The sequence below is a fragment of the Mustela nivalis genome (assembly GCF_964662115.1).
Source record: "Mustela nivalis genome assembly, chromosome: 4".
In the NCBI taxonomy this organism is placed as follows: Eukaryota; Metazoa; Chordata; class Mammalia; order Carnivora; family Mustelidae; genus Mustela; species Mustela nivalis.
The window spans coordinates 33,909,816-33,925,572 of NC_139023.1; the positions used below are offsets into that span (position 1 = coordinate 33,909,816).

The following is a 15,757-nucleotide window of genomic DNA, read 5'->3' on the forward strand; positions in this document are numbered from 1 at the left end:
TTTACCAACCTTCTAATCTTCCAACCAATTTATTTCATAGATATTCATATATATATAAAGACCTTAGTTACTCAGAATTCAAATCAAGAAATCTAGGCTTTGTTTGTAATTGCATTTCTCTATTCTCTGTTTAGTACTAAGAGATGTAAGAGTTTGATTAAAATTTGGATGGTAGAATAGTTATTATGGGCAGGCACAATGACAACAGAAAAATCACATCAAGTAAGAAGCCAAAGAAAACAAAATGGCTCCATAATGGATGTTATGTAATTATTTTACTGCAGCATGAAGAAACTGTTTATTATGCTTGCTAACCTATGCTACAAATGATAGCACAGAACCTATTTTTAAAAGGCAGACTGAGGGGTGCCTGGGTGGCTCAGTGGGTTAAAGCCTCTGCCTTCAGCTCAAGTCATGATCCCAGGGCCCTGGGATCGAGCCCCACATCGGGCCCTCTGCCTGGCAGGGAGCCTACTTCCTCCTCTTTCTCTGCCTGCCTCTCTGCCTACTTGTGATCTCTGTCAAATAAATAAATTCTTAAAAAAAATAAATAAAAGACAGACTGAAATTGGGTAAAAATAAATATTCTGGTATTAGAAGGCACTAATTTTGGAAAATTTACGTATGATTCACAACTCATTGTCCGACTGTAATAGATAAATGAAGTATTAATGTTTCTAAGATTTACAACATATTTTAAGATTGCACTGATGATGAACTTACATTTCATTGCATGTGTGAGCTGTTCGTATTGCTGTTGAGCAAGAATGTGAAGTTTATCTTCTGATGTGCCTCCTTGAGAGAAATCTTTAAGTAAACCTGTATCTAAAAGCAAATAAATTTTTTAAAATACATCACTATTGGATGCTGTTCATATATTGCTATAAACACATAGTTTAATTTTTAAATCATTTTTCCTATTAGAGTTTTCATGGAAAGTATTTATTAAAACTACATAAATAGTATTATAAACATGCTGAGTTAAAATTAAAAAGCTAAATAAAGGTAATTTTGCTTAGTTTTAATATTGTTTTTCTTCTCCAAGTTCTTATGAGACAGTCATCCTACTAGCCAACTAAGTCATTTAGGTACAACAGAGAGAATGCTGTAATTCTGGAAACTAATAGAGGAAAAGAAAAGAGATTTATTTCCAGGGCAGAAAGGTGATGAGCTATAGTTAGATTTGAGTAGGAAAAAACACAAAAGGATACAGTTAACAACATTAACTTAGCAAAGAAATTTTGGAAGAAAAAAATTAAGAGAAGTGAATATATGTCTTCATAGAATAAGAAAGAAGTCAAGAAACTCTTAAAGAAAACTTTAGGAAAATTTTTAAACTGAGTTCCTTGATATTAACTAAGATATATTGAATACTGTTTTATATACATTATTTTATCACCACCCCCTTTTTAAAAATACTTTTTACTTATTTATTTGAAAGAGACTGAGAGCGAGAGGGCATGAGGACGAGCTACGGTGGTGGGGGGAAAAGGCCAGAGGGAGAGGGAGAAGCAGATTCCCTTCGTGGACTGAGTCACCCAGGTGCCCCTACCACCCCCTTTATTACCCCTTTAAACATGAAGAAAACTGTTCAAACATCTATTAAACCACTTATTTAAGGTCACATAACTACTAGGTGTAGAACCATGATTCTACTGTAGAACCATGTATTCTGTAGTTCAGAATTCGTTCTACAGAATGTAGTCATTCTACAGAACCATAGTTCTGTAGAACCATGATTCTCAGAAATCTGACCAGGGAGTCCAAACCTCTAATTTCTGTTTATTCTGCCTCTCAGTAACTCCCTGGAGTGAGAATCAATTATTTATGCCATAATTGGCTGTTCTCCTTTCCAGCACTATCACTAAAGGTTAATTAAACTCCATTTCTTCCCAATTTAGCTTTATACTTCACATTTTTCTATCTCCATTCACCACTTCTTAGAGGACCATTGACACATTGTACTATAAAACCATATCAATTTACCTCTTTCACCCCATTTTAATGTAATTCCAAGTTGTTAGCAAAGAACAATTTCATATACTCCCCAATGGTTCAAATATTTTTTCATGTTAAAATGTCTTTCAAACTAATACACAATTTCTCCCCTGTACCTCATATCTAAGTCTTTTGGGTTCATCCTCACTAGGTTTATTACTAATATTTCTACCTTGGGCACTAGGTCAGCAGCTCCGTATTACCTCCTTAGAGGAAACCTCCTTTTTTCCCAGGTTTGTGGAAGGCAGCTTCTTGGCTTATCCTGTTGTCTCTTGATCAAAGTTTTCAGAATGTTGCTAAAACTTAGGAAACTTTTTACTTTCTGCTTTTCCATCACTGGTGGTCCCTTTGGGCTTTCCCAGCCCACTCTCCCAGCTCCAACCAGCCTTTAGTTTCTTTTTTTACCTGTGGTTAGTTTACCTCCCCCACCCCACCCCGGGCATTCCCAGTTCAAGACCGCCCAGTGTAAGGCCACAGTCTCTCAGTTGGAAGCTCTAGATCTCTTGACTGCGAGGTTTATTATAGGTACAACTGTTTCTTCCCCTCCTTCTCCAGTGTCCACTAATTCTTATTTATTTCTCAGTTAATGTAGGGAGAGTCTCAGGTCACCATTCTCCCATCTGAGTTGGTTATTCTGTTTTACTGTCGCTGGGAAGAAAGTTTCCATAACATGTCAAAATTCCATGCACAACAGTGTAAGCCCAGTTCCACATGGTGCAGTATCGCGGAATGCGCTAACTCATCTGAATTTAACCCCAGCTTCTCTGTTGACTAGCTACGTGACCTTAGGCAGCTTGTGAGATTTCTCTGAGTCTTGCCCCCTCCCCCTACAAAATAGAGATAATCAAAGAACACTATTCTCAAAAAGTGATTGTAGATATTAAGTGATAGCGCATGCGTACCACCTAGAATATTGACTGGCACATAGTTGTGTGCAATAAATATTAGTTTCTGTCCCTGCAGTTTTCTCATTTTTTATTCTGTCCTTGGAGAAACAGAAAATAGGTGCTCACTCTAAGCTGAATGTTGGTGAAACGTCTTCGTTATCTAACATTCCAGGCAATCTTATCTAACCAGAGCTTTCAGTGTGAACGGATTAGAGTAAGGATCCGTTTCAGTTAATGCACAGCAAATATACTCGGATTAAGAAAGTGGCTCCCAGGGCGCCTGGGTGGCTCAGTGGGTTAAGCCGCTGCCTTCGGCTCAGGTCATGATCTCAGGGTCCTGGGATCGAGGCCCGCATCGCGCTCTCTGCTCATCGGGGAGCCTGCTTCCCTCCTCTCTCTCTGCCTGCCTCTCTGCCTTCTTGTGATCTCTGTCAAACAAAAAAATAAATAAAATCTTAAAAAAAAAAAAAAAGAAAAGAAAAAGAAAGTGGCTCCCAGTGTCAGCCTCGGAGTCAGAGCTGGTGTGTGTTCGGATCTGGGCTCTGACACTAGTTGAATGACTCCGGGGAGCTTCAACCTGTGAGCCTCAGAGTCCGGACTCATAAAATGTAGAAAACCAGAGTTCAGGATCTGTGACTTTCTTTTCCGCCGTTTCAGTTACTGAAGGCCAGCCTCGGTCCCGGAAGCAGAGGATCCTTTTTCTCCGAATCTGCGGAAGGTCAGTGGTAACCTAACGCTACGTCACGGTGCTTACATCACTCAGCTCGCTTCGTCTCGTCACATGGACATTTTGGCATCTCTCATCACGCCAAGAAAGGTGAGTACAGTACAAGAAGATATTTTGAAAGAGAGACCATATTTCTATGACTTTTATTTCAGAATATTGTTATACTTGCTCCATTTTATAATTATTCATCTCTTACTGTGCCCGATTTATAAATTGAACTTTATCATTGGTGCAAAGGTATGGGGAAAAACGCAGTACATATAGGGTCCCGTACTGCATATGGTTTTAGGCTTCTACTGGGGGTCTTGGAATGAATTTTCATAGATAATGGGGGACTACTATAACTGATTCATAGAGTTCTTGTGAGGACTTGATAAAATAGTCAAAACAAAATGCTTGGTTCACTGTCTTATATACAAGTGCTCAATAAATGGCAGTGTTAAATAATATTTTATGATTTATTAAATAAGCAAATAAAATATTCCTAGAATTAATATTTAATCTGAGGTATTCATATCATAAAACATACATACTGGGGGTTAAAGAAGTCTTGAGTTTGAAATAATGTGATAATGATTTAATTAGGGCCATTTTAGAACAGTCTGTAGGGTCTGGCTGATCTACATTTGAATTCTAGCTCTTTTACTAACTAGAACCTGTGACCTTATACAAATGAATTAAGCTTTATGAGTCTCAGTTTTTTAATCTAAAATGCTGATAAATTTTAATGTCTTTATCTTGAGTTCTGGTGTATACCAGAATAGCATAGTGGCCAACATCTGTTCTGATGGCCTACATCATTCCAATTATTAGATATTTTTAATATTCCCCTTGTGCATATCACAAAGGATTACTATAAGGATTAACTGAGACAATTAATGTAAAGTACTGTATTTTTAAAAATATTTATTTATTTATTTGAGAGAGAGAGAGAGTGCAAGCAGGGGGAGGAGCAGAGGGAAAGAGAGAAGGAAAGAAGCAGACTACGTCCCTAGTGCAGAGCCCAACGCGGGGCTCCATCCCAGGACCCTGAGATCATGACCTGAGCCAAAATAAAAAATCAGCCACTTAACCGACTGATCTACTTAGGTAGACTTAGGCCTACTCAGGTAGGCCTGTAAAGTACTTTATACATTGTAAGTGCTCTATACATGATAGCTATTCAGTTAATCAGATATATTTAATGTGTCCTTTTAATGATTTTAAATAACTTTATTTTTGAAATTATCAACAAGTTTCAATAATTTATAAATTAAAAAATTTTCAAGTACCTTCATGTTCATTTAGTATAAATTCCACTGGATTACTAACACCCAGTCCTGAACAACGAGGTAGCAGCAGAATCACTTTAACTTTCTGTAATCTATGATCCTTTGATTCAATGTTAAGAAATGTCTCATGAAGTATTTCAATATCTTGGAGGAAAAAACCAAAAATTAATGTAAAAACATTAATTAAAAATCTTAATACAGTATGTAACTAGATTGATTTATTATTCATTTTTAAATCCTCAACATCACAAAAAAACCATCTTAACATAGAAAAGAGAGCTATTGTTCTCTGATAACTTCCTAAAGTTAAAACATGAGTTCTCTTTCTCTTTCACTTGAGGGAACAATTTTGAGATTTAAATACCTTCTACATAAAATGTCATTTCATTTTTCATTGTGGACTTCAGGCTCTTTCAAAATAGTGTGGAGGGAAATGGGCTTTGGGGGCAGAAATACCCAAGTGTGACTCCCAACTCCACTGTTTACTGTGTGACTTAATCTCTCTGAATCTCCATTTCCTTATATTCATAAAACGGGATAATAATGCCTGCTTCATCTAAGTGTGGTGAAGACTGAGATAAAGCAGTTTAGTATGGGCCTGGTACATAGTAAATGCTCAGTATTGGTTATTTCCCTTTGCCATTTGTAATCTCCATTTATATGTTATCTTCCCCAGTGAAAAATGAGTGTCAGCAGCATTTATGAGGGAGTCTAAAGTCCCTTAAGGACTTGGTAATTTGGTTTAAGAAAGTCTGCCCTCCCTCAGAGTATAGTGGTCTATGTCCCTGTCTTTAGGCCACCTGTCCACTTCTGCAATGGCTCCCCCTCCCCTCACCTGCTGAGGAGTCACCCCTGAAACTGCTCACCCAACCCCTTTCTCTTGTCTGATCACCGTGTTTGTCTTCCTATTCTGTCTGTTTTGAAATTGTTGTTTTTAAGTTTCTGTCAGAAAAATTAAAACATACAAAAACAGACAAAAAACTATAATAAAGTCTCAAGTACGCACCATGGAGATGCAACAGTGAACCATTCCTGCCCACTTCTGTCTCATCTAGATCTGTACCCACTTCCACCCACCCACATGATTTGAATCTATAAATATTTCACCATATATCTCTAAAAGATAAGAACTCCTTTAAAAATACAACCACACAAATTAAAAAATAATAATTCCTTATTATCATTGAATAATAAAAGCATCTAATTATGTGTTAAATTTCCCAGTAGTCTCACACATGTCAAAAATTTTTTACAGTTTGTTTGAATCTGGATTTTAATAAGATACATACATTGCAATTAGCTGCTAAGCCTTATTTTAAATTTCTTTTTGATAGGTTCCCTTTCCGTTTTTTCTTACAATTTATTTCCTAATGAAACATGGTTATTTGTACTACGAAGAGTTTTCCGTAGTCTGGATGTCGCTAATTGCTTCCCTAGAGTGTACTTTTAACATGTTCCTGTCTTCTGTGCTTCCTATGACTTAGTAGCTGGATCTCTAGAAGCTTAATTAGATTCCATTTTTTCTTTCTTTCTTTCTTCCCTTTTTTGGGGGGGAGGACAGAAAGGGGACAAAACTACTTCACAAGTCACATCATATCCACCCATTAAGTTGTCTTTTCAGCACTAGCAAAGGGGTTGCAAAATAGTCACATTTCAGGTCTGTCATCCTTTTATCACTTATTAGTTGGAAGACTTCTAAAAGGAGAAACTTCCTTTCCTCTACTGTGTGGTTACCTAATGGTTCCTATTCTCTCTTGTTAACTAGGTAAAAATTCAGGTGAGCGATTAGAAGTAAAATGCTGGGTCACGGTATGTACCTATTCAAGTTTTAGTGATTAATGCTAGTTTTCTAGAGTGTTTGTACAAGTTTACAATCCTACCAGCTGTATTTGAGTATTACCAATGCTCTTTACCTCGCCAGTACCTGGTACTGACAGTCTTTTTTTTTAAAAAGTAGGCTCCATGCCCAGTGTAGAGCCCAACACAGGGCTTTAACTCACTACCCTGAGGCCAAGACCTAAGCTGAGATCAAGAGTCAGATGCTTAACAAACTGAGCCATCCAAGCACCCTCCCAATCTTTTAAATTTTAATCATTCTGTAGACATGTGGTGATTTTAATTGCATTTCCCTCATTAGTAATGGGATTGACTACTTTTACCTAGGTTTTTTTGGCATCTGGACATCCTGTTTTGTGAAATGACTGGTCACGTCTCTTGCACATTTTCCAACTGGGCTGTCTTTTTATTGTTAATTTGTAAGAACTCTTTATACCCTGTGGATGAAACTTCACCAGTTTATATACTCCCTCTCTACAGTTCGCATTTGCACTCTCTTCATGTACAGAAGTTTTAAATTTTTTAAAAGTTTACTCTAGTTTGCTTATCAATCTTTTCCTTTATGGTTAGTGCTTTGTGTGTCCTGTTTAAGAAATCTCTACCAATCACAGTCATTAAGTGTTTTTCCTATAATAAATTCCAGGAGATTCTAGATTTGTGTTGATGGTATGTAAAGTATGGATGGGTTTCACTTTTTCTAGCACCATTTACTGAAAAAAACATCTCAGTACTCTGCAGTGTCATGTGGATTGAACTGAACCCATACAGATCAACTTAGAAAGTTCATCTCAATGACATTGAGTCTTTCAGTTCATAAACATGATCTTTTTTTTTTTTTTTTTTTTACTTAGGTCTTCTGTCTTTCAGTAATGGTCCATAGCTCTATGAGGAGGTCTTACACATCTTTTATGAGAAGTACTCCTAAATGGGTATGGTTTTGGATACTATTGTAAAAAGTATCTGTCTCGTTTTCAAACTTTTGATATTGGTATGCAGAAATTGGTTTGTATATCACCTTGTATCTAGCAACCTTGCAACAATCATCTGTGAAATCTATAGTTTAGTTATATTTGGGATTATATTATTAAGTACATACTTCTTTCATACTGTTTTATTTTCCTGATGAACATGCTATATTTCTAGTAATGTTTCTTGACTTAAATCTACTTTGTCAATAGCTCTTTTGTTAGCATATATAATGTATATATTTTTTGTGCTTCCAAGTTTTTTTAATATCCTTTTATGTAAGGGTCTCTCTTATAAACAGCATATAGTTGATCTTTAAAATCTAATATTGGCATTCTTTGTCTTTTATTTCAAGTATTAGTCATGCATATGTAATGTGTTTACATATATATTTTTTAAAGTTTAATCTACCTACTTGCTTTCTATTTGTCTTACCTTTTCTATGGTAATATGGTATTCCAACTCCATATTCTATTTTCCACCCCCTCCTAGATATTAGTTAAACATCCTTTTATTATTTGTTTATTCACTGCCCCAGTTATAACACATGCCACTACTTAATAGTTTACTACATTTACCATTTCTTGGACAAAACAAAGATGATAAAAAGCATTAATTCCATTTCCTTCTAAGTTATGTACCATTGTTGTAATTTAATTATTTATAACATATATTTTAACCCCACCTTAATTTATAATCCCACAAAACATTAGATTAGAATTATTTAGTTTACTTATCTTTTTCATTGTTTTTCATTTATTCCAGCATCTGTAACTTTCTGTATAAGAAAAGATTCCTTCTACTCAAAAAATATTCCTTAGTATATCCTCCATTGTGTCTGCTGTTGACAAGCTCAGATTTCATTTCTCTAAGGATATCTTTTTTCAAAGGAAATTTCTGCTGAGTTTAGAAATCTCCTTGGTAGTTTCTTTCTACACTATGCAGATATTAATAGTTTTTTGGTTTCAGTTATTTCTGTTGAAAAGTTAGTTTTTAGTTTTGTTGCTGTTCCATTAAAGGTAATCTATTTTACCACCCAGGCTGCTTTGTCTTTGGTTTTCAGCAGTTATGCCGTAATGTATCTAATATTTTTCTATATGTTTATTCTTACTGGAGTTCATGGAGCTTCTTGAATCTATGGTGCTTAATTTATTTCACCTATTTTTGAAAAATTCCCAGCCTTAATTTCAAATATTGTTTCTTCTCAATTATTTTTCTCTTCTCTCTCTGTGCTCTTAATCATGTGGAAGAGCACTGGATCACTGAGTCTCATGTGTGTTTTATTATCTTTTCCATATTACTCATCCTTTTGTCTCCCTTTGCTTCAGTCTGGATATATTCTTGTGGCTTATCAGTTCACTTATTCTTTCTTTAGCTCTGTCTAATCTACTGTTAAATTTTTTACTTCTTAATTTCACATGTTGTATTTTTTAGTTCTGGAATTTTCTTTTGACTTAAAAGAATTATAGTTTCCAGTTCTCTACAAAAATTCTACAACTTGACATTTAGTCTCTCCAGCATACTAATCATAGTTATTTTAAAGTCCACATCTGATATCTCCAGTATCTGGATCATCCGTGGGTTTGCTCCTATTGTAGCATTTTTCTCTTTATATCAGTCTTATTTTTTCTTCTTGTTTGCCTTTTGTTATTGTTGTTGTTGTTGTTTTTAAATTGAGTGCCAGACATTGTATTTGAAAAAATTTAGGAGATAATATGAGATTTAGGATGATGTTATTTTCTTCCAGAGAATTTACTTTTGCTTTTTTTTTTTTTTTTAAGATTTTATTTATTTATTTGAGAGACAGAAATCACAAGTAGGCGGAGAAGCAGGCAGAGAGAGAGAAGGAAGCAGACTCCCCACTCAGCAAAGAGCCCGATGCTGGGCTCGATCCCAGAACCCTGGGATCATGACCTGAGCCAAAGGCAGAGGCTTTAACCAACTGAGCTACCCAGGCGCCCCTACTTTTGCTTCTGATAGGCAGCTAAACCTGGGCACTAATAATCCCAGATCACCTTAATCCAACTGGGAATGAGATGACTGGAATTTGGCTTCAGTCTGTTAGACAACTGATCACTATCCAGCATACTTCTCTCTCCAAGTGAAACCCTAGGTATTTACCTGTCTACCTCTCCAGGTCAAGTTCTGAATTCTACTTTTTGTCTCCCTATGAACCTGTCGAAAGTTTTGCTTAGTTTTTCAGCCTCAACGAATCTCTAATAAAATGTTATCTTTAATCACAGCATGAGCCAATGAAGAAGATTTTGAAAATAAGAAGCCTAAGGGACGTAGCCTCTAGTCCTAGATATTAACACTGTCAAGCTCTCCTTTAGATGTGTTCTTATTTATTAAAGTATGATAATTTCTACTACCTTCTTTAACTAATTATTGTTTGAATTTCAAATTATATGGTAGCTAATGCCAAGCAATATACCAAGTGCCAATATATTCATTAATTTAAACTACAGTTGTATAACCAATGTTAAATAATGAGAAGTGCCTGGTGTAATATGAAGTAGGGAATATTTGAAAAGCATAGTATATACAGAGTTTTTGTAATACAAAAAATAACAAATTCAAACATTTTTGACATTTCAAAATTTTGCAGAACCTTAATCACCAAACAAATAAATATTTATACATACTTTTACATCCCATTTTTGTAAAAAGGTTCTTCAGGTCAGGATCCTTAGCTTGTGATTTTACTCCACACACAAATATTTTTGAGGTGTTATTATTTGTTAAGACTGACATATGGGCAACTGTGTACCATGAACCTGTATTAACCATTAAGATATCATCATCCATATTTAATAAAGCCCTTACAGAATGGACAGCGAGACTTCGAGATTTGTCCTACAAGATAATAACATGATTAGAATTTCAAATGGTTTGACTAGAAGCATGAACTGACTTTTTCTTGCTTAAGTAAAAAAAAAAAAAAAAAAAAAAAGGTACTGGGTAGAAATCCTGAGATACCTAATCCATTTGGGTTTAAAACATCTTAATATATGTTAGAAGACAAAATTAACAAAAATAACTGATGGAAACAAAGACCTTAACTTTGCTTAACCTAAATTATGAATGTTATCATTTCACTTTCATATAGTGTTAAGACACTGTCAAAAATCCCCCAAATGTGATTAATAATACATTAGTGATGTCCTACTACAGCATCCATTCTTACCCCTTCATGAAAAACTCAATCATCAGTTACTGCCATTATTTCTTCCCATTATACTGTCATTTAAATCACTGCTAACTCATAGATATTAAAAGTTAGATGGTTGGCAAGCTTATAAAAGGGGTCTAGACAAATGGGTTTCTGCAGTTGATCTCAAGGCTCAATACGGTATGACTATAAGTTAAGGCCAAGAGATTCTACCCAAGAATATGAGCGCTGTGAAGGAATAAACCTTAGAGGACCAAGGTAAATCTGAGGCAAGAATTGGAATCTAAGGACATAAAAACTAATAAAACCTAATTTTTTGGACCATTTATTTTTCATTCTATTGAAACCCCATTATACCTCACATTCTCTTCCTGTATTGTTAGTCATTATACACCTCTTAAAAATCAATGCTGTAAGACCATATTAAGGAGGTAATGGGAAAGTATTAAATGTTGCATTTTCAAATTCAGGATGGTACTAGCATCTTTCCCAGAAACGGAAGGTAGAAAAGGTACCATTGCACTTTTTTTTTTTTTTCAATGCTCCATTGGAAGAGAAAAATACAGCCTTTCAGCTTCCAGCAGTACAAGTATCCCCATCTATAGAGTCTATGAAGGAGAACATGTTCTTTATAACTGCGCATGGGACAAAGATGCTGAAGTACATAGGAACACTGTTTGTAAGGGTATTAATTTTATTCAATAAAATAGCCAAGAATTAGGTTTATAAATCTTCTTGATAATCTATAAAAATATAATCAGTTTGTTGAGTTTTTTTTTTTAATTTTATTTTTTCAGTGTTCCAAGATTCATTGTTTATGCACCACACCCAGTGCTCCATGCAATATGTGCCCTCCATAATACCCACCACCAGGCTCACCTGACCCTCCAGGCCCCCCAAAACCCTCATTTTGTTTCTCAGTGTTCACAATCTCTCATGGTTTGTCCCCCCTCCGGTTTCCCCCAACTCACTTCTCTCCTTCTCCCAATGTTGGGTTTTATTTTTAAGTGGATTCTTTGAGTAAGTAAGATTATTGAGAACCACAATGAAAGTAAACATTTACCTGAAATATAAGTTTATAATCTTTGAAAAGATCTATATTTAGAAGATCATTTTTGAGATGAGATGGAAAAATTAAGACATCATAGCAATGTTGGTCCACAGCAAAGACTTTCTCATCAATATGCAATACAGAGTTGACTTTGTTATAGCCTTTTTTCTTCAAACTATAATAAACGTCTTCAGGACTGTAAATATGCAATATTAAGTTGTAATTAAAAATATATTAAAAATGCATTTGACACTAGCACTTTTTCCTAAAACAAATATAAATATCCCTGCGTATATTACATTTAATGGAACTTACAATTTCAGCCAACAATAAGTTAAAAGATAATTAAATACAAAAAAGTTAACATTTTTATGTAGTTACCTTTGGTAATTTGGTGATAAGATTGTGAACTAACTACAGTTCCCCGATCACTCCCCTGGATGTGCCCTACCCACCCATTAAAAAGATAATATTTCTTATCACATTATTTTGAAAGGCTAGCAAAGTGAAAGGTGAATAAACAATTTGATTAATACTCTTACCTGATTTTACAAGTATTTATCCAAGCATAAAGTGGCAAAGTAGAGGCCCTTAGTTCCTGGTTTCTAACAGTTTCTGGAAGAATATGGTATATTGAAAGGGCATCATGTTTGATTCGGCATCTTGCCAAAGCTGCAGCCAATTTCGTCTTAAAACTAGAAACAGAAAATCCATTCTTGGTGACTACTACTACCAATTTTCCACTAGAAAAATTCACAAATTAGATTTAGAATTCTAACAAACTTCTGTAATTCTGCTTCACATTTCCATAGTATAAATTATTTGAAAATAGAAATCCAATAATGCGGCTTCTTCTCTTTAGTTTTTGCTGCCCCTGTGTAGATACATGTCTCTCCAGATATTTATATCAGCTGCCGATTGAAAGAAATTTTATGTAGTGAAAGAGGTGTGGAATTTAGTTAGACAAACTTGAAGTTAAATTCAGTTTCTGTCACTTACTAGCTGTGTGACCTCAAGTATATTAATGAATCTCTTTTCTCAGCCAGTTTTCTCATCTATAGAATGTGGTCGACTTAACTTGCTATTAATGCGGTGATTACCAATCATGTGTGCAAAATACTTAGCACAATTCTTGGCACATGGCAGACACTCACTATAGGCTAGTTATTATCATAGTTGCCAATAGTCTAGTTTTAGTAAGATTAAGGAACTTTCATGAGTCAATATCAAGTCCTTACCAGTTCTGATTATCCCATAACAGAAAAGAAAACCAAGAAAATGTTATTATCATTACCATGAGGATCCAGTGATTTCTCTAGATCTCATAGAAAATAGCTAATAAATGAGGATATAGGACCCATAATCAAAATTTTCACGGTAGGAATCTAAGTGAATAATAAAACCCAAGGATAACCTTGAATGAGAAATGGGGAAAAGATAGGAGAGAAGAGTCAAGTGCAGCCAGAGTGGTGTATGTTGCTACAGAAAGCTTGTAAGATCAAGATTCTTATTTACTCAGGGCTCCTGAGTAGCTCAGTCAGTTAAGCATCCAATTCTTCATTTTGATTCAGGTCATGATCTCAGGGTCAAGAGTTTGAGCCCCACATCTGACTCCACACTGAGAGCGGAGTATGCTTGAGATTCTCTCTCTAACTCATCCTTTGCCCCTCCGCTCCCCACTCGCATGTGCGCACACTTGCTCGTTCTCTCTCTCTCTCTCTCTCTCAAAAAAAAAAAAAAGATTATTTACCCATTAGAATGAGAACTTTTCACCAACAATGTGTTTGTGTATGAATATGTAGCCTGCATGAGGAAGGGAGAGCTAGAGGAAGGAAGGGATTGGGGGGCCAGTAGAGAGAGGAGAGAGAGAAACAGAGAGGGAGGAGAGGGAAGGGTTATCAAACATAAAGACTTCTAGGGCTATAATAAAATTAGATTTGTGTAGTGCTATCTCCTAATGTCAGAGAACTACAGCAAGGGACACTAAAAACAACTACATAATACATTAATGTGCATCAAAAATAAATTAATAGAAAGAGATGAGTTACTTTTCTATATCATACATGTGAGATGTTTCTGAGTGCATACCACTTTTGATTAAATAGTCATTCCAAATACCTATACGGTATTTACCATAAGGACTATCAACTGAGTTATTCAATCATTACACATAAAAATTAGAGTTATGAAGCCTAGAAAAATGTATGTGTTGTATATGTGGGGGGAAGAAGTACACAGAGAAATAATTTTCCAAATTTACAGATAGCGAACATTTCATGCTGTGAATTGTAATATTTTTCAATCACACAAAAGTAATTTAAAGTATATATACAGTCATAAAGATTTTTGTATAAATATGCAGTATCAGATTGAGGATAAAGACCAAATCCCAAATGTTATTAGGATAACCAGGCACACATTTCTTCTGTAAATGGATTACCCCGTGGCTATACTAGTAACTTCTTCCATAGCTGTAAGATGGACCGCGATGATGAAAATGGAAGCAAAAATGGCCTTTCCTCAGGATCATTGATCCAGAAGTCCACCGCCCACTATAATTTGAACACTACCAGAGAGCTGCTCAATGCCCTGTTTGCCAGCACCTGCTGTATACACAGCCAGTGTATCTATACAGATACACTGTACGTTTAACATGTACAGGTCGCCCTGGCGATCTATATATGTTAAATTGTAGTTCTGGAATTCCTAAGCTTAAATCTAAAATGAACCCATTAGCTACAGGAAATAATCGAAACTCCTTGTCATAATACATTTGGGTATTAATAATTTAATCTGAACCAGCTCCTCAGTTCTCAATTTCCACCACTCCCATCCATGAATCTATGCCTGGCCACACACGGAACCATTTTTGCCCCTCCTTATATCATGCCATATTCCCCCCTCCTTCTGCCTCCTCTTCTCCTGCCTCTCCAGCCAGTATGGCTTGGACTCTGCAGTCAGATTATATGGGTTCAAATTCTGCTTCCACCAGTTACTAGCTATATGACAGACCGGTTATTGAGCTTTTCTAAACTCTAGGAATTAGGAACTAATATCTAACTCACAGAACTGTTGCAAACATATTTTTGAAAATGTATTTCAAAGTCAGGCTATTCAAGAAGTGATAATAAATTTTTTAAAAGAGTGATAATAACTATTATACCTATTTTTTTTCAAATATTGTTAACTACAAACTGTGATCGGATCTGGGCTATAGAGATTAAAAGAGAGCTTCCACCTGTAAGTAACATATAATTTGGTGGTGTATTAGGTATATAAACAATCTTAGCCCATGATGAATGCTGTAAGATACACAAAGAAGAAAGTAAATGTATTAGAAAAAGAACAAGAATCAGCCCAAAGGGACTTCGAATAGGAGGAGAAACTTAAACTATTAAAAGAGAAGCAAGAATTTTCCAGACCACAAGAGAAGACACAGACAGCATGAGTTTTCCAGACCCCACAGGAAAAAAGACACACAGACAGAGGACAGAGGACACTGAAGATACGGAGATGTTAAACAGCAAAGCATATTTAGAGTTTGGGGTGGTGAGAGATCCAGGTCTCATGTCACAAAAAATTTTATAGACCATGCATAGGAAGTGGGAATTTTTTCTGCAGGAAATGGAAGGCCACCTAGCATAGAGAAATACCAACCTATTCATGAACAAATATTTGCATTCTTATTGTGTTCCAGGCACTGTTTTAGGAACAAAGGGATACACAAGGAAGATACTGTTTCTGATATCACAAACTGTAGAGTCTGGTCAAAGGAGACAAAGCAATTTTGTTTTTTTGTGTGGTCATTAATCTCTACAAAGCAATTATTTTTAAATGACTTAAGTATTC

At 35.5% G+C, this 15,757-nt stretch overlaps 1 protein-coding gene across 3 annotated transcripts in view; it reads right to left on the bottom strand.

The window, feature by feature from the left end:
* Positions 1-15,757, bottom strand: part of NSUN7 (NOP2/Sun RNA methyltransferase family member 7) — a 58,460-nt gene that overhangs the window by 27,595 nt on the left and 15,108 nt on the right. For 2 of the 3 annotated variants that reach the window (XR_014311187.1, XM_082728839.1), the window contains exons 5-9: positions 12,451-12,603; positions 11,921-12,104; positions 10,331-10,541; positions 4,884-5,027; positions 724-825 (exon numbers count right to left, since the gene is read on the bottom strand). Coding sequence is in view for 2 of the 3 variants with exons in the window: in XM_082728839.1 (XP_082584965.1) it covers positions 724-825; positions 4,884-5,027; positions 10,331-10,541; positions 11,921-12,104; positions 12,451-12,603 (794 nt within the window). In the remaining variant the exon portion in view is untranslated. The remainder of the gene's footprint in view (positions 1-723; positions 826-4,883; positions 5,028-10,330; positions 10,542-11,920; positions 12,105-12,450; positions 12,604-15,757) is intronic. The other variant, XM_082728840.1, reaches the window with a different exon arrangement.